This window comes from Mesoplodon mirus (genome assembly GCF_964341445.2).
Source record: "Mesoplodon mirus genome assembly, chromosome: 7".
In the NCBI taxonomy this organism is placed as follows: domain Eukaryota; kingdom Metazoa; phylum Chordata; class Mammalia; order Artiodactyla; family Ziphiidae; genus Mesoplodon; species Mesoplodon mirus.
In genome coordinates this window covers 74,334,818-74,361,319 of record NC_138983.1, presented here as the reverse complement: position 1 = coordinate 74,361,319, position 26,502 = coordinate 74,334,818, and the positions used below count along the sequence as shown (strand labels likewise).

The 26,502-nt window shown below is 45.6% G+C and overlaps 1 protein-coding gene across 1 annotated transcript in view; it reads left to right on the top strand.

The window, feature by feature from the left end:
• Window positions 1–26,502, top strand: part of LOC309808805 (forkhead-associated domain-containing protein 1-like) — a gene marked incomplete at its 5' end in the record, with an annotated part of 205,828 nt that overhangs the window by 20,034 nt on the left and 159,292 nt on the right. The window contains one exon of the mRNA XM_082629380.1: window positions 22,758–23,028. Coding sequence (XP_082485506.1) covers window positions 22,758–23,028 — 271 coding nt within the window. The remainder of the gene's footprint in view (window positions 1–22,757; window positions 23,029–26,502) is intronic.

The following is a 26,502-nucleotide window of genomic DNA, read 5'->3' as shown; positions in this document are numbered from 1 at the left end:
TGCGGGGGTGGGGTGGGGTGGGGTGCAGAGGTGCCGTGTTGTGTCACCTTCCGTGCAGCCTAGGGCTCGGGTACGGCCACAGGTGGAGTTCGTCTGGAGCGCGTCACTCTTCCTTTCGCGATTCTGCGAAGTTCAGCCCCATCGCGTGGGTGCCCGGGGAAAGCGAGTCCTCGCGCCCTCTTCTGGGCATTTCGTGGAATTACATGCAAGGGTTGCCTAGCGACCAGCCCGGAGCGAGAGCGTTTTCCTGAAAAGTGAAGCTTGGCGAGGGGAGGTGGAAAGCAAGTGTGTGCTTTTGAAGATGCAGAGATGGATGCTTCCTTTTTAGGCAGATCAGTGCTCTGCAACTTCCTAGCTTTGTGACCTCGGCCAGGCTTCTCTGTATGCCTGGGTCTGGGTCTTCTCAGCGGTGCAGGGCGTTGAGAGAGTATCTATGTATAAAAAGTCAAAGTCTCTGGCCAGAGTAGACGCTCAAGGCCTGCCAGCTGTTATCACACCGGATCAGAAATGTTCCCGGGATCAGGACCTAAAGTATGGCCCCAGGTTAAGCGGAACGTAAGCCAAAATTCGCCCAGCAAAGCTCAGTGACCAGAAGTATCTGGTTCAGTAGGGAGGCAGGATGGGGGCTGGTTAGCAACACAGTCCTGGGTCAGAACCCCAGCTCTGCCACTGGCCTACTCGGTGCGCTCTTGCACAAACCATTGGACCCCTCGGAACCTCGGTTTCCTCATCTACAAAATGGGGCCAACGACAGCAATGACCTTGCAGGCTTATCTCGAGGGCTAAATGAGATGGTTATCATTGTAAAACTCCCAGAATAATGCCCATTCGTGGTGAGCACACAATTAATACCTGTCGTGTGTGTCCCAGAGAGACGGCGTGTTAACCTCACTCCCCAGCACCAAATACGCTGCATGGACTGAGACCTCCGAGGCTTAAAGTCCTTTCTGGGACGAGGCTGGGTATAAATAAATAAAGTTTAGAGAATCTAGACAGAATTCTGGGGTGTGGGTCCCCTAGGCAGCCTTAAATACTCACTCAGAGAAGATGAGCACCGTCCCTCAGGCTGCAGGGCTCGTGACACCGCATCCACCACGTTTGGCTTTGAAAACCTGGGACAGTTTTCTCCTGCTGCTTCTCAGCCCCCTTTTCCTCCTTGGACCAACATTAAAGTGTGCTCACTTGTGGGATGCACTGGGATCCACTGGCCGCCCTGAGGAGGGGCTCCTGACCCAGAAGTTGTTGACCTGATCAGGGGTTCTCAACATGGGTTCTAAGGATCCCCCTCATCAGAAGCACGTGGGGAGCAGACCCACAGTGCAGATCTGGGCTTCACCCAAGGCCTGAGGACTCATACTTAGGATTCCCAGATGAAATACAGGACACGCAGTTAAATCTGAATTTCAGAGAAGCAACAAATCATTGTTATGTACAGGTGTGGCCCAACTATTGCAAGGAACCACTTATGCTAAAAAAATTATTTGGTGTTTATCTGAACTTCAGATTTAACGGACACCCTATAGTTTATTATATATTGATTTATTCATTTCTTTATTTATGCGAAATCTGGCAACCATACACATCCTCCCTGGGAGCAGGGCCTGGGAATATGCATTCTCACAAGCTCCCTGATGATTCTGATGCACCGCCAATAGGAGGGAAACCGAAATTTAGAATCATTTGTATGGAACACTTACAGAATTTTTTAGGGATCAAAGAAAAGGGGATTTCACACTCCCAAGCCTGAAAATCCAAGTTCATGAAGTTTGATTCAATGTGCCCCAACATGTCTGATTCCAAGAAATTTTCAGGAATGTTCAGTAAAATTACAGGTTCCCAGGCCCCCTCCCTGGGAAATTCTGACTTTGTGGCTTGCCCGTGGGGAGAAGAAGAGGGGGAGCAGCAAACAATATCTGCATTTTTTTCTTCTTTTTTCCTACAAAGATATTTACTGAAATATTATTGATAGGGGCATAAAATTTGAAACCTAAATTTCCATCCAAAGGGGGCATTGTTTAATAAATTATATTTTTAATATATTCTAAGGAGTTTAATATATTATAAGGAGTTCGTTATATATGGAATACTCTTCTGCCTTTTTATTTTTTTATTTATTTATTTATTTTTTTGATTTTGATGCTCTTTCCCTTTATTTTTATTTTATTTTTATTTTTTTATTTTGTTGTTGCTTTATAACAAATTTAATCAGTTATACATATACATATGTTTCCATATCCCCTCCCTTTTGCGTCTCCCTCCCACCCTCCCTATCCCACCCCTCCAGGCGGTCACAAAGTACCGAGCTGATCTCCCTGTGCTATGCGGCTGCTTCCCACTAGCTATCTACCTCACGTTTGGTAGTGTATATATGTCCATGCCGCTCTTTCACTTTGTCACAGCTTACCCTTCCCCCTCCCCATATCCTCAAGTCCATTCTCTAGTAGGTCTGTGTCTTTATTCCTGTCTTACCCCTATGTTCTTCATGACATTTTTTTTTTCTTAAATTCCATATATATGTGTTAGCATACAGTATTTGTCTTTCTCTTTCTGACTTACTTCACTCTGTATGACAGACTCTAGGTCTATCCACCTCATTACAAATAGCTCAATTTCATTTCTTTTTATGGCTGAGTAATATTCCATTGTATATATGTGCCACATCTTCTTTATCCATTCATCCGATGATGGACACTTAGGTTGTTTCCATCTCCGGGCTATTGTAAATAGGGCTGCTATGAACATTTTGGTACATGTCTCTTTTTGAATTATGGTTTTCTCAGGGTATATGCCCAGTAGTGGGATTGCTGGGTCATATGGTAGTTCTATTTGTAGTTTTTTAAGGAACCTCCATACCGTTCTCCATAGCGGCTGTACCAATTCACATTCCCACCAGCAGTGCAAGAGTGTTCCCTTTTTTCCACACCCTCTCCAGCATTTATTGTTTCTAGATTTTTTGATGATGGCCATTCTGACTGGTGTGAGATGATATCTCATTGTAGTTTTGATTTGCATTTCTCTAATGAGTAAAGATGTTGAGCATCCTTTCATGTGTTTGTTGGCAGTCTGTATATCTTCTGTGGAGAAATGTCTATTTAGGTCTTCTGCCCATTTTTGGATTGGGTTGTTTGTTTTTTTGTTATTGAGCTGCATGAGCTGCTTATAAATTTTGGAGATTAATCCTTTGTCAGTTGCTTCATTTGCAAATATTTTCTCCCATTCTGAGGGTTGTCTTTTGGTCTTGTTTATGGTTTCCTTTGCTGTGCAAAAGCTTTGAAGTTTCATTAGGTCCCATGTGTTTATTTTTGTCTTTATTTCTCTAGGAGGTGGGTCAAAAAGGATCTTGCTGTGATTTATGTCATAGAGTGTTCTGCCTATGTTTTCCTCTAAGAGTTTGATAGTGTCTGGCCTTATATTTAGGTCTTTAATCCATTTTGAGCTTATTTTTGTGTATGGTGTTAGGGAATGATCTAATCTCATACTTTTACATGTCCCTATCCAGTTTTCCCAGCACCACTTATTGAAGAGACTGTCCTTTCTCCACTGTACATTCCTGCCTCCTTTATCAAAGATAAGGTGACCATATGTCCGTGGGTTTAACTCTGGGCTTTCTATCCTGTTCCATTGATCTATCTTTCTGTTTTTGTGCCAGTACCATACTGTCTTGATTACTGTAGCTTTGTAGTATAGTCTGAAGTCAGGGAGCCTGATTCCTCCAGCTCCATTTTTTGTTCTCAAGATTGCTTTGGCTATTCGGGGTCTTTTGTGTTTCCATACAAATTGTGAAATTTTTTGTTCTAGTTCTGTGAAAAATGCCAGTGGTAGTTTGATAGGGATTGCATTGAACCTGTAGATTGCTTTGGGTAGTAGAGTCATTTTCACAATGTTGATTCTTCCAATCCAAGAACATGGTACATCTCTCCATCTATTTGTATCATCTTTAATTTCTTTCATCAGTGTCTTATAATTTTCTGCATACAGGTCTTTTGTCTCCTTAGGTAGGTTTATTCCTAGATATTTTATTCTTTTTGTTGCAATGGTAAATGGGAGTGTTTCCTTGATTTCACTTTCAGATTTTTCATCATCAGTATATAGGAATGCCAGAGATTTCTGTGCATTAATTTTGTATCCTGCAACTTTACCAAATTCATTGATTAACTCTAGTAGTTTTCTGGTAGCATCTTTAGGATTCTCTATGTATAGTATCATGTCATCTGCAAACAGTGACAGCTTTACTTCTTCTTTTCCAATTTGGATTCCTTTTATTTCCTTTTCTTCTCTGATTGCTGTGGCTAAAACTTCCAAAACTAGGTTGAATAAGAGTGGTGAAAGTGGGCAACCTTGTCTAGTTCCTGATCTTAGTGGAAATGGTTTCAGTTTTTCACCATTGAGGACGATGCTGGCTGTGGGTTTGTCATATATGGCCTTTATTATGTTGAGGAAAGTTCCCTCTATGCCTACTTTCTGCAGGGTTTTTATCATAAATGGGTGTTGAATTTTGTCGAAAGCTTTCTCTGCATCTATTGAGATGATCATATGGTTTTTCTCCTTCAGTTTGTTAATATGGTGTATCACGTTGATTGATTTGCGTATATTGAAGAATCCTTGCCTTCCTGGAATAAACCCCACTTGATCATGGTGTATGATCCTTTTAATGTGCTGTTGGATTCTGTTTGCTAGTATTTTGTTGAGGATTTTTGCATCTATGTTCATCAGTGATATTGGCCTGTAGTTTTCTTTCTTTGTGACATCCTTGCCTGGTTTTGGTATCAAGGTGATGGTGGCCTCGTAGAATGAGTTTGGGAGTGTTCCTCCCTCTGCTATATTTTGGAAGAGTTTCAGAAGGATAGGTGTTAGCTCTTCTCTAAATGCTTGATAGAATTCGCCTGTGAAGCCATCTGGTCCTGAGCTTTTGTTTGTTGGAAGATTTTTTATCACAGTTTCAATTTCAGTGCTTGTGATTGGTCTGTTCATATTTTCTATTTCTTCCTGATTCAGTCTTGGCAGGTTGTGCATTTCTAAGAATTTGTCCATTTCTTCCAGGTTGTCCATTTTATTGGCATAGAGTTGCTTATAGTAATCTCTCATGATCTTTTGTATTTCTGTAGTGTCAGTTGTTACTTCTCCTTTTTCATTTCTAATTCTATTGATTTGAGTCTTCTCCCTTTTTTTCTTGATGAGTCTGGCTAATGGTTTATCAATTTTGTTTATCTTCTCAAAGAACCAGCTTTTAGTTTTATTGATCTTTGCTATCGTTTCCTTCATTTCTTTTTCATTTATTTCTGATCTGATTTTTATGATTTCTTTCCTTCTGCTAACTTTGGGATGTTTTTGTTCTTCTTTCTCTAATTGCTTTAGGTGCAAGGTTAGGTTGTTTATTCGAGATGTTTCCTGTTTCTTAAGGTGGGATTGTATTGCTATAAACTTCCCTCTTAGAACTGCTTTTGCTGCATCCCATAGGTTTTGGGTCGTCGTGTCTCCATTGTCATTTGTTTCTAGGTATTTTTTAATTTCCTCTTTGATTTCTTCAGTGATCACTTCGTTATTAAGTAGTGTATTGTTTAGCCTCCATGTGTTTGTATTTTGTACAGCTCTTTTCCTGTAATTGATATCTAGTCTCATAGCATTGTGGTCGGAAAAGATACTTGATACAATTTCAATTTTCTTAAATTTACCAAGGCTTGATTTGTGACCCAAGATATGATCTATCCTGGAGAATGTTCCATGAGCACTTGAGAAAAATGTGTATTCTGTTGTTTTTGGATGGAATGTCCTATAAATATCAATTAAGTCCATCTTGTTTAATGTATCATTTAAAGCTTGTGTTTCCTTATTTATTTTCATTTTGGATGATCTGTCCATTGGTGAAAGTGGGGTGTTAAAGTCCCCTACTATGATTGTGTTACTGTCGATTTCTCCTTTTATGGCTGTTAGTATTTGCCTTATGTATTGAGGTGCTCCTATGTTGGGTGCATAAATATTTACAATTGTTATATCTTCTTCTTGGATCGATCCCTTGATCATTATGTAGTGTCCTTCTTTGTCTCTTCTAGTAGTCCTTATTTTAAAGTCTATTTTGTCTGATATGAGAATTGCTACTCCAGCTTTCTTTTGGTTTCCATTTGCATGGAATATCTTTTTCCATCCCCTTACTTTCAGTCTGTATGTGTCTCTAGGTCTGAAGTGGGTCTCTTGTAGACAGCATATAGATGGGTCTTGTTTTTGTATCCATTCAGCCACTCTGTGTCTTTTGGTGGGAGCATTTAGTCCATTTACATTTAAGGTAATTATCGATATGTATGTTCCTATTCCCATTTTCTTAATTGTTTTGGGTTCATTATTGTAGGTCTTTTACTTCTGTTGTGTTTCTTGCCTAGAGAAGTTCCTTTAGCATTTGTTGTAAAGCTGGTTTGGTGGTGCTGAACTCTCTCAGCTTTTGCTTGTCTGTAAACGTTTTAATTTCTCCATCAAATCTGAATGAGATCCTTGCTGGGTAGAGTAATCTTGGTTGCAGGTTTTTCTCCTTCATCACTTTAAGTATGTCCTGCCACTCCCTTCTGGCTTGTAGAGTTTCTGCTGAGAGATCAGCTGTTATCCTGATGGGGATTCCCTTGTGTGTTATTTGTTGTTTTTGCCTTGCTGCTTTTAATATGATTTCTTTGTGTTTAATTTTTGACAGTTTGATTAATATGTGTCTTGGCGTATTTCTCCTTGGATTTATTCTGTATGGGACTCTCTGTGCCTCCTGGACTTGATTAACTATTTCCTTTCCCATATTAGGGAAGTTTTCAACTATAATCTCTTCAAATATTTTCTCAGTCCCTTTCTTTTTCTCTTCTTCTTCTGGAACCCCTATAATTCGAATGTTGGTGCGTTTAATGTTGTCCCAGAGGTCTCTGAGACTGTCCTCTGTTCTTTTCATTCTTTTTTCTTTATTTTGCTCTGCAGCAGTTATTTCCACTATTTTATCTTCCACCTCACTTATCCGTTCTTCTGCCTCAGTTATTCTGCTATTGATCCCATCTAGAGTATTTTTTATTTCATGTATTGTGTTTTTAATCGATGCTTGATTCATCTTTAGTTCTTCTAGGTCCTTGTTAACTGTTTCTTGCATTTTGTCTATTCTATTTCCAAGATTTTGGATCTGGGAAATAGAATCTTGGATCATCTTTACCATCATTATTCTGAATTCTTTTTCAGGTAGAGTGCCTATTACCTCTTCATTTGTTAGGTCTGGTGGGTTTTTATCTTGCTCCTTCTCCTGCTGTGTGTTTTTCTGTCTTCTCATTTTGCTTATGTTACTGTGTTTGGGGTCTCCTTTTTGCAGGCTGCAGGTTCGTAGTTCCTGTTGTTTTTGGTGTCTGTCCCCAGTGGCTAAGGTTGGTTTAGTGGGTTGTGTAGGCTTCCTGGTGGAGGGGACTAGTGCCTGTGTTCTGGTGGATGAGGCTGGATCTTGTCTTTCTGGTGGGCAGGTCCACGTCTGGTGGTGTGTTTTGGGGTGTCTGTGGACTTTTTATGATTTTAGGCCACCTCTCTGCTAATGGGTGGTGTTGTGTTCCTGTCTTGCTAGTTGTTTGGCTTAGGGTGTCCAGCACTGTAGCCTGCTGGTCGTTGAGTGAAGCTGGGTGCTGGTGTTGAGATGGAGATCTCTGGAAGATTTTCGCCGTTTGATATTATGTGGAGCTGGGAGGTCTCTTGTGGACCAGTGTCCTGAAGTTGGCTCTCCCACCTCAGAGGCACAGCACTGACTCCTGGCTCCTCAATTTGGGATGATGTGTTGTCTATTCATGTATTCCACAGATGCAGGGTACATCAAGTTGATTGTGGAGCTTTAATCCGCTGCTTCTGAGGCTGCTGGGAGAGGTTTCCCTTTCTCTTCTTTGTTCTCACAGCTCCTAGGTCTCAGCTTTGGATTTGGCCCCGCCTCTGCGTGTAGGTCGCCGGAGGGCGTCTGTTCTTCGCTCAGATAGGACAGGGTTAAAGGAGCAGCCTCTTCGGGGACTCTGGCTCACTCAGGCCGGGAGGGAGGGAGGGGCACGGAGTGCGGGGCGAGCCTGCAGCGGCAGAGGTCGGCGTGACGTTGCACCAGCCCGAGGCGCGCCGTGCGTTCTCCCAGGGAAGCCGCCCCTGGATCCTGGGACCCCGGCAGTGGCGGGCTGCACAGGCTCCCGGAAGGGCGGTGTGGGCAGTGACCTGCGCTCGCACACAGGCTTCTTGGCGGCGGCAGCAGCAGCCCCAGCGTCCCACGCCTGTCACTGGGCTCCGCGCTTTCAGTCGCGACTCGCGCCCATCCGTGGAGCCCCTTTAAGCAGCGCTCTTAATCCCCTCTCCTCGCGCACCAGGAAACCAAGAGGGAAGAAAAAGTCTCTTGCCTCTTCGGCAGCTCCAGAATTTTCCCGGACTCCCTCCCGGCTAGCTGTGGCACATTAGCCCGCTTCAGGCTGAGTTCTCGCCGCCAGCCCCAGTCCTCTCCCTGCGCTCTGACCGAAGCCCGAGCCTCAGCTTCCAGCGCTGCGTGCCCCGGCGGGCGAGCAGACAAGCCTCTCGGGCTGGTGAGTGCCGCTCGGCACCGATCCTCTGTGTGCGGATCTCTCCGCTTTGCCCTACCCAGGTATGTGGGGAGTTTCTTGCCTTTTGGGAGGTCTGGGGTCTTCTGCCAGCGTTCAGTAGGTGTTCTGTAGGAGTTGTTCCACGTGTAGCTGTATTTCTGGTGTATCCGTGGGGAGGAAGGTGATCTCCGCGTCTTACTCTTCCGCCATCTTCTCTTCTGCCTTTTTAAAACACAGCTTTATTAAGATATAATTGACATGCAATAAACAGCACATGTTTAAAGTCTGTAAGTGGATGGGCTTTTACATATGGGTACACCTGTGAAACCATAGCCACAATCAAGACAGTGAACAGCTCCTTCATCCTCCAAAGTTTCCTCCGGATCACAGCATGTGTTTGTTTGCTTGCTTGCTCTTAACAGCTTCACTGAAGTACAATTTACATAACAGAAACTTCACCCATTTGAAGTGTCCAATTCAATCAATTTGAATATATTGATGGAGTTGTGCAGCCATCACCACAACCTGCTCTCAGAACACTTTCCTCCATTTCTATCACACCAAACCTTGGAGAAACCTTGGAGGTATTTCATTTTGGGGTTTGTTTTTAACTTTTAATTTTCAAAATTATGGTAAAATACACATAAAATTTACCATCTTAACCATGTTTCAGTGTACAGTTCACAGTGGCATTAAATCTATTCACACTGTTGTGCAGCCATCACCCCCATCCATCTTCAGAACTTTGTTCATCTTCCCAAACTGAAACTCTATGCCCATCACATCAAACCCCCTGCTTCCTTCCTCCCCTCCCACCATGCTTTCTGTGTCTGTGAATTGGACTATTCTAGGTTCCTCATATAAATGGTATCTTACATTGTTTGTCCTTTTGTGACCATCTTATTTCACTTAGTGTGATATCCTCATGGTTCATTCCAGTTGAATATTTCATTGTATGGATTCACCACATTTTGTTTACCTGTTCATCCATCCACGGCCACTTGGGTTGCTTCCACCTTTTGGCCATTTTGAGTAAGTTTGTTATGCACACGGGTGTACAACTATGGAATGGGGACTTTATTTTACAAGGTGCTTCTTATATAATTGTGGGAAAAAGTGATGACGACCTCTAACCTTGAGTAGATAAGACGGAAGAAAATGCTTTGTAAGAAGAGAAACCAGGAGAGCAGCAGGAGGAATCACTGACGTGAACAGCACTGTGCTAAGCAATTCACCTGCTCTCCCTTATTTCACGCTCATAGCAACCTATGAGATGGGTTCTCCCATGATCCCCATCTGACAGACAAGGTATCCGAAACTCAGAGAGGTTAAGTAATTTCCCCAGGGCCACACAGCTTGTCAGTGCAAATTAAACACTATCCCCACTTGCGGAAAAAGGAGGGGAGAAAACCATTTAGTCTGATGCTAGCTGGAGCAGTAGCCTTGACTGGTTTTCACACCGAGGAAAGCATACTCTCACGGTCACTCGAATATGCACGGATTTTTTCAATTCTTATTCCTACACGCACTTGCACCTTGCTTCATTCCTTGGTTGACTGCAGACAGCTGCACAAGTGTTCCCCTGGCCTGTGCCCAGGGCACTTTGCAGGACTCTCCACAGCCCCATCTTCTCAAAAGTGCTCTCTGCCGGGGCGTCCCCAGCTTGAGAAGCTTCCATCCATGATGCTCATATTCATGCAGGGGTCCTTTGCAGCGTCCGTGTGAGGGCAGCCTGTGGACTGACTGACACCTTCCTACAAATTCCACTTCCTGATGACCCCAACCTGCTGCCTATTTAAAAGAAGAGAAAGGAAGAGGGGAAAAGGGAGAGGTATTGAAGAGCATCTCTCATCAACTATTTTGAAGCCCAGTTTTTCTAAAAAATTCGTGGCCGTCTTGCTTCCGGCATATTCTTGTTTCCAATTGATTTTGGGGTCCCTGGTGAGGGCGCTGTGTTTCCTCCTTGGATGGAGTTTCCACGGAGGACTGCCCTGATATCATACAGATTAAGTATGATGAGAACTGTTCTTCTCCCGACAAAGAGTTCCCAAATGAGAGCATTTAGTTCAGGTTTTGTGGTGACCCTAACCAATAGAGGAGGGTGTGACAGCATTTTACTGGGGGAGGGGGGTGAGGTGCGGGGCGCTTAGGAATCCAGATGTGTTTGCAGATGTCACAGTGGTTAGAGCACGTGCCCTGAGGTCAGGCTGACTCCAGCGCCGTCCCAGACCTGCTCTTGACCGGCTTTTATACTGGACGTGCACAGATCATCTACCTCTCAGGGCCTCGGTCCCCACTCCTGTAACAATAGTTCCTACCACCTTGAGTGACTGTGGTATTAAGTGGGCAAAGTGCGTAAATTGCTTAGTCCAGCATCTGGCACCTAATAAGCACATGATAACCCTCAGCTTTAGAGTCAAGCAAACCAGCATGGAGCAGCCAAGATGCCTCCTTTGTAAGTGTCCTTTTGGACAGGGAAACCTCCCAAGACCTGCCCCCGCTAGCAGATAAATATATTTGCAGATAAATTACCCATAGAATAACATACAAGATGGAAAAATATAAAGAAAAACTCTTGTTTGACAAAGTGCATTGGCAGCCAGGTTGTGCCCAGGACCATCCTTTTTTTTTTTTTTGTGGTCGCGGGCGTCTCACTGTTGTGGCTTCTCCCGTTGCAGAGCACAGGCTCCGGACGTGCAGGCTCATCGGCCATGGCTCACAGGCCCAGCCGCTCTGCGGCATGTGGGATCTTCCCGGACCGGGGCCCAAACCCGTGTCCCCTGCATCGGCAGGTGGACTCTCAACCACTGCGCCACCGGGAAAGCCCCCAGGACCATACTTTGTAAATTATAGCTCTCTCATCAAAGTATAACCTAGGGCTGCCATACTGCACAACTCCAGGGTCACCATTCACAACGTAGTCCATGTGGATGGCGCCCACTGAAACTGTGCAGGACATAACCCGCAGGGCCATCTGCAATGCCCTGAAGCAACCGTTGATTAATCCCATAGAGTCTTGGCACCAGGCGTGGGAAATTGAAGTCCCAGAGTCAGGTGTGCTGCCGTGTTGTGGGTTTTGTTGGTTGTTGCCTTTACTCGTGCTTTCTGAGCTCTGGGAAAGGAGGTGTGGAAACAAGCTGTGCTAGTCACAGTGGCGCCGTTCTTACAAGGCAGCTGAGTAAGGAAACCCACGTCACCCGTATGTATCCATCATGTCTTTCTCTATTCTGAAATACGGCAAAACGGATGGAAATGGCCAGAATGAAAAAGGAAGCCAGGCGCCACAAATGACGTGCCGAGTTGTTCCATGAGGGGGTTGACAGCTCCTTGTCGGCAGCCCCCATCCCCATGACTGCCTGTGTCTGGCCTTCCCTGTTACCTGCTCTGCCCTGTTCCCAGTCCAGCCAGGCTCTCCCACGTGGCTCCTGGATACTGTCTTCTGTCCCTGCAATGTCATGACGTCCTGTCTTGCGAGAAGAGCGCCCTCTGTCGGCCAATATTCCTTGCTGCTTTAATGGGGAAGCTCTGCAGAACACAATCCAGAAAGCAAGGGCTTTGGAGTTGGATGGACCCAAGTTGAAATGCCAGCTGCAACTGGCTTTACCTTTCTGAGCTTCAATTTCCGATTTCTGCCAAGGAGCTACTCATTAATCCCAGGTCCCCTTTCCCCCTTCAGTTGTTTTTATAGAGGTCCCTGGGACCACCCCTATCATGGCATAAACTGAGGCTCAGAGAGTTTCAGTGACTTCCCCAAGGTTAGGCATCAGTCATATAGATCCAGAGACAGGATTAAAAGCCAGCTCTCCTGAGTCCCTTGGAGGCTTTTCCTAATAGCACGAAGCATCGTGGGGCCGTGAGAGCCCAGGCAGGTCCTTCACTGCCCAGCGGTTAAGGAAGGTCTTGCAATTCCCAGTCCAACCTGCAATTTCACACGCTGACAGGGGATGATTCATTATGTGGGTAAAAATGAAAGCCACTGATAATAGGAGAAACTGCATTTTCAGTTATCTGGCTTCCTTGCTTGTTTGGCTCCACTAACTTTTTTTTTGGCTACACCAATGCAGGATCTTAGTTCCTCAACCGGGGATCAAACCTGCACCCCCTGCATTGGCAGCGTGGAGTCTTAACCACTGGACGGCCAGGGAAGTCCCTGGCTCCACTAACTTTTTTTCTTTAATTATTTTATTTATTTTATTTATTTATTTTTGGCTGCGTTGGGTCTTCGTCGATGCGCGCTGGCTTTCTCTAGTTGCGGCGAGCGGGGGCTACCCTTCTTTGCAGTGCGCGAGTTTCTCTTTGCGGTGGCTTCTCTTGTTGCGGAGCATGGGCTCTAGGTGTGTGGGCTTCAGTAGTTGTGGCACGCGGGCTCAGTACTTGTGGCTCGCGGGCTCTAGAGCACAGGCTCAGTAGTTGTGGCCCATGGGCTTAGTTGCTCCGCGGCATGTGGGATCTTCCTGGACCAGGGCTTGAATCCCTGTCCCCTGCATTGGCAGGCGGATTCTTAACCACTGCGCCCCCAGAGAAGTCCACCCACTAACTCTTTACCAGGGATATTGCTGCCGTTCCTGGACAAATTCAGTTGCGCCCTTTCTTCTCCTTTTTTGACGATGGTGATCACACCTGGTGGCTAATGTTTTATGCTCATTTATTATGGACCAGGAAGTGTTCCCAGCATTTCACGTGCACTATCTCACCCACTTCTCACAGACTAAGAAATGGCTGTTAGTATCCCTGTGTCTTACAGACAAGGCACAGAAATGACACACTCGTCAGGGTCCCAGAGACGGAGCAGAGCCGGGAGCCGGACCAGAGTCTGTGTGACGCCGGATCCCAAGGTCTTAACCCGAGGTCGGCACGTTATGGCCCAGGGCCAAGTGCGGGCCATCGCCTGTTTCTGTAAAGTTTCCTGGGAACACAGCCATCCCATTCATTTCAGTATTGCCTGTGTTGTCGGCTACAAGGGCAGAGTAAGCTGGGCAGATCCTATGGCCCACAGGGCTGGAAATGCTTACTGTCTGGCTCTACAGAAAACGTTGACCAGCCTCTGCCTGTAACACTATGCAGTCCTGCCTCTTTCATTTGACTTGGTTTCTAAAAGAAGAACTTAAAATAGAGGGGGGAGCTGGGGAGAAAGAACTCACTCAGATTGAGCCTTACTGTGTGCCAGGAAATGTGCTGGTTAATTGCTTAAGTTTACTGAGGAATAAGAAAAAACAGACAAGCTGGAAAACTAAATTTTGAACAGTCTTTTCAATACCTCTTTAAAAGAGAGCTGGAAATATGTGGTTCTAAATATACATACACATATATATGCATTTGCAAATATAGTAATAATATAATTACATTGACATGGATCTGATAAATGTACTAGACATTAACATATTATATATACAACAGATGCATATTACAAATTTTGCCTGTTTCTTCAACTGGAAAGTTTTCTTTTAAAACTGTGGACTGTTGGGCATTCCCTGGTGGTCCAGTGGTTAGGACTCAGTGCTCTCAGTGCTCTCACTGCTGAGGGCCTGGGTTCAATTTCTGGTCAGGTAACTAAGATCCCACAAGTGCACGGCGAGGCCAAAAAACGAAATAAATGAAACTATGGAATGTCTTCCCTGAGCCACTTTTGAGGCAGAAATTTGGGATTTGTAGTCTGAATCCTGCTGTAGCTAGAGAACTATTTATCTATCAAAGTTTCTCTAAGCAGCGTTTTACTACTTGTCTTATGATTGGTTCCTTGGTCTTAAATCATTCTTCTCTGGAGATGCTGCTTTACTTTTATAAGTTGAAAGGTAAATTTGGTGCATGATGACAGTCTGGTGGGTTTTATTTGAGCATGTCATAACCTTTAAAACAACTTTCACTCTGAGTACATAGTGATGCTTATGCTAAAGTCTCAGTAAGCATACTGTCCAGGAAATTTGATTGTTTGCAAGTGTCAGAAAACCAACTAAAACTAGCCTAGGCAAAAAAAAAAAAAAAAAAAAGCTCATGGAACTGAAAAGGCCAAAAGCTGCAGCTTAGGCCCAGCTGGATCCAGGCACCCAAATCATGGTCAGGAATCTGACTCTTTCTTCCCTGTTAGCTTCCCAATCTCAGACAGACTCTTGCCTCACCTGTAGGAAAGTGGCCACCAGCAACCCCAGCACCCTACAAAGTAGCAGTTCCAGGGATAGAGCCAGCATCTTCATTGACAGTGGCTTGGATCACGTGGCTTCCCCTGAACCAATCACTGAGGCCATGGGCCAGGAATGCTCTGATTGGCCAGGCCTGGTTTATGGTCTCACCCCTGGGGTGGAAGGGTCAGAGTTCTATGGACTCAGGATTGTCAGGGAAAGGGTGTCTTCCCTGAAAAAAAATTAAGGTGCCCATCCAGAAGATGGAAGAAATGGATGCAGGGGAGGCAAAAACAAAGAAGATGTCCATGACATTAGGAAGCATTCCTATTGCCTAAGTGGAGCCTTCCTAACAGGATTTGCCACTAAGGATCTGGGGGGAGGAAAATGATGAATAATCCACTTTTCCATTGGAAAAGTCCCAGGCCAGTCTCCAGGAAGCAGAGTTGCTCATTTCTCTCCTGTGGTGAACTGGTGTGATGAGAAGCTCAGAGTCAGGGCCTTAGTTGTCCATCCCCAAGAAGGGTGGTGTTTCCACATTCCTGGGACCTCTGAATAGGGCCCGTTGTTGAGGAGGATGTGGCTTTACTGTACCGGGGTTTGAGAAGCCGGCAACGGAGTGAATGACCAGAGAGTATGGTGCCCTTCAGAACAAAGCCTCTTTCTGGTCAAGCTTTGTCATCTCCTACCTGACCTTGTAGGATTTCCTCTACCCTGTGCTCTTACAGGTCCCGTGGGGACTTACTTATGTGATGAGAACTCCTGAGGCTGGGTGTTTTATATCAAAGGCGATTTCCCGAGAACAGTGAAGTGGAGGGCACGGGGCAGCAGACAGCCTCAGGCTCGGCCTCTGCAGCAGAAACTCACACAAAAGGACCCCTGAGGCTGTGTTGTCACCAGATGTCTACAGGCGATGCAGATGACATCGGGGGAGGTGGAGACGGGAGCGCGGGCTGAACCCTTAGCATCCTGCTGAGACAGAACCCAGACTCGGTCAGGAACCAGGCCGCGTCATGCTTCCTCTGGCAGACCACACCCTTTGTTACCAAATCAGAACTACGTTGCTCCTTCTCTGAACTTAGTTGATGATCATTCATTCATTCATTCATTCATTCCGTCTCTCTATCTGGCAAGACCGAATTGAAGCAGGCCAAGTCTACGGGTAGCAAAAGCTATTTGCAAAAATCCGGCTGTTTTCTCATTAGATTCTATTTCCCATTTTATGGACTGACCAGGAAGCTGATTAGAACTTGAAAGGAAAGGAAAAACCGTAAGGTTGAAGATTTACAAGAAAATGGGAAAATTAGATGGGCCAGATCTCCTTTAACACAGCTGGGAAAAACCCAAACGAATGGCTTTTCTGAACAGCTGAAAGGGACTTAATTCTTTTAAGTTCCAAAACCTAAAAATAATGTATAACTTGGCGGTTCTGTGTTCTAAATGTATAACCCTGATTTCTCACACTGAAGCCCCGTACGTGATTTACCCTTTTCTTGGGGACATAGAATTATTACCCGTCTCTGAGTTACGGTGACACCCCGGTAGCTGTTGAGATAAAGGCCATTTGTCCTGGCACCAAGTAGCCCCCTCTCCTGGCTTCTGAGATCTACTGGCCATGTTTTCTAGTCTCCATTCTGTCTTTCCAGGTCCATGGCTCCTCCATGCTGCGGTCAGTGTCCCTGCTCGCCACCATCACCCCTACCCCCCAGGCCCTTCCAGACCATGGGAATTAAGCTCCACATCTATGTATGTTAAATTCTTCTGTAAGGAAGCCGGTCTCTTCTCCCTCCTTTATGTATTTACTCACTAATGTATCTATGTCAGTATGGATCCATGTATACTGATTTTACACTTTGAATTATAATCCAATACTCATTAAATATTTCTTCGCTCAAATTCTTCCAGCCTTGGCCACTGGGAGCTCTTTCAGATTGCTTGCTGTGTCCTTGAGCATCTCCCCACCTTTTCGTTTTGGGCACTTGCTTACTCTCTGCTGTTACAAGATGCACCAGGCTTAGCATGTGTTTTCCCCATACCAGCCCCAGAATCAAAGTGCTTTTTATTTACACTCCATTTGCCAACTGTTCAGCTCAGTCAGCGAACACCTACCATGAGTAGTAGGCACTCTGCTGGGTGCCAGCACAGCCAGCAATTGGCTGGTAAATATTTAATGACCAGCTCTCTGGAAAAAGTAAAGTATATGGGTGCATAGCATAAGGTTTACTGATATAAAGAATGTGTAGCACAGTCTTTCCATGTAACAAGAAATGCAGTACTCTTTCTTGTAAATTCTATATAGCCAGCTGAGTCTCACAGAATGCTTTCATTGACTTTAGGTGAACTCTTGTATCCATAGCCAATCTCTCATTGCAGTTGACGAATGAGAGAGTTCCCAACCTGAGCACTCGTGGGTATTTTTGGATATTTTGGATTTATGAATAATACAAGTGAAAAAAGAAAGACGTTAGAACTTCACATGTTCATCAGTGACATGAGTGACTTTGTTGCTGCATCAGATAATAATTTTTAAATACTGGAAGAACGTTTCCCCAATTTTTTGCTCTATTCATAACATAATGGCTAAGACACAACATGCTTTTGTATAATCTGCATTGTTAACATTTTCTCCATTACCGTCTTAAGTCTAGGCAATCAACAAAACAAACAAACAAACAAAATCAAGCTCTACATGAACCACCATTATTAAACCTATTTATAAAACTTTTTAAAAACCAAGCCCTCATTTATAACATTTCCTGATTTCTATGGTGTAATACGCCCTCCACGGTCAATTTCAAGCTCCCAATGACACATCCCTGAATACAGAGAAGGAAAGAGAGGTGTGGTAACACATTACTATGTAACATTTCCAACAGAAACATATAGTAGAGTGAAATAACCTCAAGAGCATAGGTAATAATAAAATAGAGTAAAATAATTAGGAAGGGGTGACTTTTAAGTTTGTATACCAATTGTTTCTGATATAATTTAATTGTAAATTTATGTAAGTTAATTCTTATTAATGGCTGTGTTTATCAACCAGTTGGCAAAATTCCTGGACATTTAACAATCAGTTCTTGTGGGCGGGTACCAGCTGGCCCCAGGACTCCTCTGGTACAGCAGTGAACATACCACAGGTCTTCCCGGATGGAGGCTGGGGTCCTCTGAGCTGCTTCCAGGGCGTGGCATGTACCAGATGAATAACACTTCCATAAGACAGTTGTCAGTGTTCCTAGAAAATCCCATTTCTAAGTAGCCCATGTGATGTCTTGTGTTTTTTCACACCATCTAATGTTCATTTCCTTTTTTTAACTTGGAAAATATCCTATCATTCACTAACCAATCGTCTAAGATCCGTTTGTGAGTATGGAAAGCAGGTAATAAATCATGACTTCGAGTAACCTAGAAGTCCTAAGAGCACAGGTATTGGAGTCAAATTGTGTCACCACTTCCTGGCCGTGAGACGTTGGGCAAGTCATTTAACCTCTCCGAGCTTCAGTTTCTTAATCCACACAATGAGGGGTAAAATGCCTCCTGCAAGATTATTCTGGAGATCAGATGAGACCACATGCATTAAGTGCCCAGCACAGTCTGTGGCACATCTGAGGCTTCTCTACACAGTGGCTCATAGTCGTTGTATTGTCCACAATTACTTACAAATGGCAGAGCACATAACAAGCTCTCCAAGGGCAAGGTCTAAGTTTCCACCCTCTCTGCAGGCTCCAGGGCTTCCTGGCAGAATTCATGTGTACTGTAGGCACTCGATGTGCAAACTACTTCGAATTTTTTTTAGGGTCTCCCGTTCAACTTACACTCTTTACAGGGTTAGAAGCAGATATTGGGGAAATAACACAAAGAACAAATAGATAATTTGAAAAAAAATAGATAGTGATTTCTTGAGTAAATCATTGACCTGTGTTTATTAAAGCTAATATAAATTCAGCCGTGGATGTGGTCATGGTTAATCCAGGTGGTTGACAACCTGCTTTTTTTTTTTTTCCGGTACACGGGCCTCTCACTGTTGTGGCCTCTCCCGTTGCGGAGCACAGGCTCCAGACGCGCAGGTTCAGTGGCCATGTTTCACGGGCCTAGCCGCTCTGTGGCATGTGGGATCTTCCCGGACCGGGGCACGAACCCGTGTCCCCTACATCGGCAGGCGGACTCTCAACCACTGCACCACCAGGGAAGCCCCAACCTGCTATTTTAAAGGTAGTATGGAAAAGAAATCAGGAGTATCACATATGCTACCTCAAAAACAAAACAAAAAACCCAACCATGGCAACACACCATATGGTCAGAGAACAGACACAAAGAAAGAGAAAAGGCATTAGCGTGTATTTTTCAACTAAAGTTTCTATAAACCGACTTGAAGACTTCCCTGGTGACACAGTGGATAAGAATGCACCTGCCAGTGCAGGGGACACAGGTTCGAGCCCTTGTCTGGGAAGATCCCATATGTCGTGGAGGAACTAAGCCCATGCGCCACAACTACTGAGCCTGCGCTCTAGAGCCCAGGTGCCACAACTGCTGAGCCCATGTGCCCCAGCTACTGCAGCCCATGCGCCTAGAGCCCACACTCCGAAACAAGAGAAGCCACCACAAGGAGAAGCCTGCGCAACACAACAAGAGTAGCCCCCTGTTCGCCGCAACTAAAGAAAGCCTGCACGTAGCAACGAAAACCCAACACAGACAAAAATAAATAGAATGAAATCTAAAATAAATAAATAATAAAAACAAACTTGTTGATAACTGACCTTGACCCCATGCTTCCTGTACAGCCCAGAGCTAGCTTTTAATGTGAGTCTTCTTCTTATGTTTGCTTTTCTCCCTGCCTGTATCGTTGTAGTTGCCAGCAGCAATTTCTGAGAAAACCTTGACCTTCCCTTTGATAAAGCAAGCCGGGAAACTAGAGAAAACCAACTTTAACCATCCAACTAAAGCTACCCTCAACCAACATGCTTCAGAGGAAAAAAAAAAAAAAAAAACTTTATTTTTAAATTTCTAAACCCGAAGAGCTTGGAGTCTCTGCTGCGTTTATACATCTTTGGCTCCTTCCCACTAGGGGCCCTATCGTTCGGGCTCTGTGTGCTGCAAGCAACAGAAACCAGCTCTAGCCAGCCTCAGGGATGGAGCACTTCAGGGTAGCACCCCAGCCAGTGCTCAAAACCAGCTTCCTTATTTTCCCCACCATGTTCACAGCAGCATAGTTATAATAGCCATGAGGTAGAAACCACCCAAGTGCCCATGACGCTTAATGGATAAAAAAAATACACTCTAAACTGTATGGTGGAATATTATTTAGCCTTAAAAATGAAGGAAGGGCTTCCCTGGTGGCGCAGTGGTTGAGAGTCCGCCTGCCGATGCAGGGGACACGGGTTCATGCCCCAGTCCGGGAGGATCCCGCATGCCGCGGAGCGGCCGGGCCCGTGAGCCATGGCCGCTGAGCCTGCGCGTCCAGAGCCTGTGCTCCACAATGAGAGAGGCCACAGCAGTGAGAGGCCCGCCTACCACACACACAAAAAAATAATAAAATAAAAGAAGGAAATTCTGACATGTTACAACATGGATGAACCTTGAGGGCATTATGCTAAGTGAAATACGCCAGTCACAAAAAGACAGGTACCATGTGATTTCACTTATTTGAGGTACTTGGTACTTAGAGTAGTCCAATTCATAGAGACAGAATGTTGGTCACCACGGGCTGGGTGGCGGAGGGAATGGGGAGTTGTTGTCTAATGGTTAATAGAGCTTACGTTTTGCAAGACGAAAAAGTTCTGGAGATCCATCTCACAGAAATGTGACTATACTTAACACCACTGAACTGTATACTTTAAAATGGCTAAGATGATAAATTTTATGTTGCAGGTTATTTACCACAATCTGAAAAATAAATAAACAGCTTCCCTCTCTCCATGTCTGGGCTCCACTCCCTCATGCTGGCTGCATTCTGAAGTCCCACTAGGTCACTCCAGATCCTGGTGTCCAGCCAAGTCTTCTTGGTTCTCCTTGGCTCTGATTGGATCACTTGCCCCACCACTGAACCAATCAGTATGTCCAGGGAGTGTGATTGGTTGATTGCTTAGCCACACCCACAGCAATGCGCCGACAGACTGGGAGGGAGATTCCTGGAATTTCCAGAAGAGCCAGGTGGGTTGCGGCCTGTCCACTACGGCAGTGGATCACTTGAGGCATGAGATATGACCACTCCCTTCAGCACCCTGGCAGTTAGTGGGCAGTGAGGCACATCTACCTGAGCATCCCAGCACAAAAGGGAATTCCTCCACACTACCCGTGGTCTCTCGATTTGTTTTCTCTCAGGCGGGGGTAAAACATATTCAAATTTCCCCCTTCCCACCTTCAGCCCTTTCATTCGATAAATCTTTATTAAATCGATGAGGAAAGGTTGTAGGAATGATTGAGGCAAGACAGCCCCAGAGGAGAGGACGGGAAGGGATCGGATGGATGGAGAAGTGAGTGCAAGGCAGGAGCAGGACACCTCAGCTTCTGAAAGGAGAGAAAGGAAGAAAGCTTAGGTGGAGACCGAGGTGCCCACAGTGGAGAGAAATTTGAATCTTCACATAAGGTAACAGAGTTCTGGAACACTGCCAAGTCCGTTCCTGAAACAGGTTTCAACGGGGCCAGTGTCATCATAAATGCTGGGCCAGGTGTCGCCAGGCAATTGGAGTTTGATTTTCCCGAACAGTGTTCTCCCTGACTCCAAAAAAGTCTTCAGGGGAATTCACCAGATTCTTGACTTGGCTGGGAAAGACTGTAGCTAAAAGACTGGTTTGGGAACCTGAGTGAGTGGAGAACCTTCCTCTTGAATACAATCCAGCTGGAGCTATAGGAAGTTCTGTCTGCCAGTGCTCCTATTTTGGAAGCATTCTGTCCTGTTTCTCATTATGTGTCTGCAGTCTGCAGAAAGAGAAACGTGACCGCCACAGGCGGCAAACCTTTGAACTTAGCTTCTTCCTTGAAAAGTGTGTTTTTTTCTGCCAAGCGACTGGGGGTGGGGTTGGGGCAGAGAAGGGAGAGAGAGACAGAGAGGGAAAGAGCTTTCCAGAACCCCAGTCCCACCACCCTCTCCACCACCACCTGAGCTTGGTGAAGTCCTTAACCTCTCCAAGCCTCATTTGTAAGCTAGGAATAAGGAGAGCTCCTCCCCTTCAGGGCTATCGCGAGAAATCGGTGAGTAATTACAATAAATGGTAGCATTCACGATGTCACGGTTTAACCACTAGGCTCGGGGAGGAATGGCCACAACAGCATTAACCAAGACAAAGCCAGGTGTCAGCACCTCTCAGCATTTGCTTCTCCTGGTATAGATGGATTTTGATGTGCTCTCTAATGAAAGTAGCTACAGACATCTTCCGCCGGGTCAGATGAAAAAAGGTTCCCTCGATAGATATTTATGGAGCGTCTGGCAAGAATCAGATGTGGCAGATGTTGAGGATCACAGGCTAATGAGCCAGCTGGGTTTCGAGCCAGTTGGGGTGCCTGCCACCCCAGAGCTCTCGGCCTCGGGGAACAGGTGGAATGGGAGTGCCAGTGACACACACAGTGTGGATGTGTGTGTCCTGGAGAGCTGGGCTTGAATCTCGGAGATGTGTTCATTCATTCTTTCAACCAGTATTTAAGGACCTACTGTGTATGTGCCAAGGGTTTATTCTAGGAGCTGAGGATACGGTGCTGAGCAAGGTAGACAAAAAGCTGTCAGCCTCTCAGAGCTCAGAGGTGGCGTTGTACCAGCTCAGACGCTCACTGCCAAATCTGTGGTTCTGGGAAAGTCACTAGGTCTTGCTCAGCCTCGGGCTCATCACAGAGCATCAGGGGTATTAAATGAGGTAATGCATGTGAATCTCTTGACTGGGTGCCTGGCACGAAGGCTGCACCCAATAAATGGTGGTGTGATAGTGTGCAAGGTGACCCATGGTGGGGACCGCCATCCCAAATTTGGGGAGAGTGTGGGAGGGATTCTTGGGAGAAGTGACTTATACGCCGAAATCTAGGGCAGCAATTATGTCGCCGGGACAGAAAGGTGAAGACCACCCCAGCTGCTCGTAACCTCCCCTGACCCTCTTGTCTGCCCCTGCAGGTCTCCTTCCCATGGGTGAGGGGCCCAGCACCTTGGCCAAGGCCACAGCCACCTTGGGCCACCCAGCAACTGAACCAGTCACGCTCACCACCACAGACCCCCTTCTACCCGGGCATCTGGCCAGCGCCAGTGCAGAGGAGCTGGTCGCAGGGGTCCCCCGAGCCCCCCATGGTCCCACCAGCCTCCCACAGGCGGCCCGTGAGTGCCAGCGAGAAGATGTTCTCCTTCGAGGTGGACAGAACCGCTCACAGCGTTCCCATCATCAGGCAAGGTACTCATGGGTGCTTCCTTGGTGGATTAGGGGAGGGGCTTTTGCTAGGAGGATGGGTCTCAGTTTCTGCTTTCCCTTTTTTTTTAAAAATTTTTATTGAGGTGCAGTTGATTTACAGTGTTGTGTTAGTTTCAAGTATGCAGCACACCGAATCTGTTCAACATATACATGTATCCACTCTTTTTTAGATTCTTTTCCCATATAGACCATTACAGAGTATTGAGGAGAGTTCCCTGTGCTATCCAGTAGGTCATCCTTAGTTATCTCCTTTATTTATAGTATTGTGTATGTCAATCCCTCTCTTCCAATTTATCCCTCCCCCCTCTTATTCCCGGTAACGGTAAGTTTATTTTCTACATCTGTAACTCTATCTCTGTTTTGTAGATAAGTTCATTTGTACCTTTTTTTAGATTCCACATATAAGCAATATGGTATGATATTTGTCTTTCTCTGGCTTTTGCTTATGTTCTCTGGTTCTGAAGTAGAACATAATCAAATGTGAAAAAATTGGGGAAAGCAGAAAGTTAGAAAACAGTAAAAGATAAGCTGTCACCCTTATCACCAGAATTCTCCCTGTTGACTTTTTGGTACAAACTCCTCCAAGATTGTGCTCTGCCCATCTGCACACGTCAGTACCTCTGTGGTGAGTGTGTGTGTGTGTGTGTGTGTGTGTGTGTTTTTACATATATATGAATATATATGAATGTGTATCAGAATCTAAATTTATATACTTCAACTCAGATGTATAGACATATTGGTAACTGAAATCCCTCTTGCCTTAGGAGGTTTTTAAATATTTTATTACCATTTTACAGGTAAGAGGAGACTGAGGCTTATTGAGAAAATTACTTCTCCGGAGGTTATGTATTCAATCTAATCTAAAATAACGCTTTTCAGTCAAATTTAAGGCTGGTTATCTCAGTGACTGTCACTCACAGCCTGGTCACTTTGGGGACACACAGCCATCAGGGTTTCCTTCTCCCCCCCTCCCCCCCAGAAGGCCTCATGGCACTTGGGGAGGAGACTTCCTGTCTGTCACCATCCTCTTGGCCTTGCCAGCCTTACTGGCAGAGTAGCTGGGTCGACTTAGTCCCTGGCATGATTCCCAGGTTTCTTCTGTGGCCACTGGTGTGAAGGTCCCATTCTCTGTTTTCTGTGTCCCAGCCCCAGACCCCTCTGAGTCCCCAGGTCTCTCGATGCCTCCACACCCTTCCCTGGTCTCACTCAGGACCACTCACCTAGTCACTTCCCTCAGCCATTCAAATAATAGTTATTATTCTGAAATAAACAGACTAAGGAGCAAATGAAAGGTATCTCTGCAGTTTACATCATCATCATCATCATCTAAGGAACGCTCATGTACCAACCACCCAAGTTAAGAAATTACTCAGCCATTTCCCCCCAGCATTTTTTTTAATTTAATTTTATTTATTTCTTTATTTATGGCTGTGTTGGGTCTTCACTTCTGTTGCGAGGGCTTTCTCCAGCTGCGGCGAGCAGGGGCCACTCTTCATCGCGGTGCGCGGGCCTCTAACCATCGCGGCCTCTCTTGTTGCGGAGCACAAGTTCCAGACGCGCAGGATCTGTAGTCGTGGCTCACGGGTCCAGCTGCTCCGTGGCATGTGGGATCTTCCCAGACTAGGGTTCGAACCCGTGTCCCCTGCATTGGCAGGCAGACTCTCAACCACTGCGCCACCAGGGAAGCCCCCACCCCAGCATTTTAATGTGAAAACGTTCAAACATACAGCAAAGCAAAAAGAATTTTACAGAGACAGCTCTCCTCCTAATTCTACCGCTAACACTTTGCTGTACTCTTTATTACATTTCTGTCTACCCATCCTTCTTGTCCTGCATTAATCCATCTTATTTTTTGGATGCATTTCAAAATAAATAGCACACATCTGTAGTCCTCCCCCTAAATGTTTTAGCACATATACCATTAACTAGAACTCAACATTTTTTGTCTCCTTCATGTAAAATGAACACAGAATGTGTATTAGTTATCATGATTGCATAACGAATTCTCCCCAAACGTAGTAGCCTAAAGCAAAATCAAACATGTGTTATCATCTATACGGTTTCTGTGGGGTCAGGAATTTGGCAGCAGCTTAGCAGGACGGCTGTGGCTCAGGGTCCCTCGTAAGGCTGCAGTCATCTGAAGGCTTGACCTGGGCCAGAGGATCCACTTCGAACACGGCTGCTCACATGGGTGTCAGCAGCAGGCCCCGGTTCCTCACCACATGGGCCTCCCCAGAGAGTGGCTCGAGCGTTCTCATGACACGGCAGCTGCTCCTCCTGAGCAAGTGATCCTGGAGGACAAGATGGAAATGGCAACATCTCTTGTGACTAAGCTTCAGAAGTCATGCTCTGTCATTGCTGCAATATCCTGCTGGTTACACAGGGCGTCACCCTCCAGTGTGGGAGAAGACTACAGACAGGCCTGAAGACCAGGAGGCGGGGATTATCAGCAGTCATCTTGGAGGCTGGCTACCACAGCCTGCCCTCGGGTCCTCAATGATTCACACTCCTCCTCCTCTCTCCCGAGGCCCCCCAAAATCTCACCCCAGTAACAGCATCGGCTCAAATTCCAGAATCTCGTCTAAATCAAGTCCAGGTACAGATGGGGCTCATGGGTGTAGTACGTTACGTTCAGCTCATCAAGTACTACTTCCAGAAATCTGAAGACCTCTGAACAAAGGGTCTGTCCCTCACACACCCAGCACATATTGGTGGGACAGACATAGCATCACTGCTACATACACTCCTCTTGTTCCAAAAGAAGAAAAACAGGAAACACACAGGAGTCCCTGGCCCAAAGCAGTTCTGAAGTCCAGCTGGGAAAATATCGGCAGTTCCTTGACTGGGCTTCAGTCCAACTCTTGCCCAGAAATGACTTTCCAGGGCTCTTGTCTCTGCCCCTGGTCCGTGAGTTCCGCCTTCTGAGTCGTCCTCCCTTTCCTAAGAAAGGTGTCCCATGGATGTGGCTGCATAGTTTTATAGCCTGCTTCCTGCCTGTAGAAGCTTGGGGGTCCAGACGCTTCTTTTACTTTTGTGGGTCTCTGTCAGTCTGAGTTGGCAGTGCTTCTTATTGGGGTTCATCCTATCAGGCAAAAACCACGCCCACAGACTTTTTTGTCACAAGCCCTTCCACCATGGGCTTCTGCAAAGACTGACAAAGGACAGCAGCTTCTTAGAAGCCCAGTTCTTTGACCGAAGGGTTCTCTTGGACACTGCCCTGGATCTGTATTCTTAACAAAGGATTTTACAACCACACCCTCAGCTTCTTCTCTGGACTGTGTTTTCTTGAGAGTGCCCTTGATTTGATCTTTGCCCAGAACCTGTTTCTTACATTTCATTTGCCACCTGGAGAGGCAGGGAATTTTCAAGCCCAGAACATTGCCCTGATTTAACAGCCCTTCCTTTAACTGTCTCTCCCCCTCACATTTCACTATAAGTAGCAAGAAGTAACCAGGC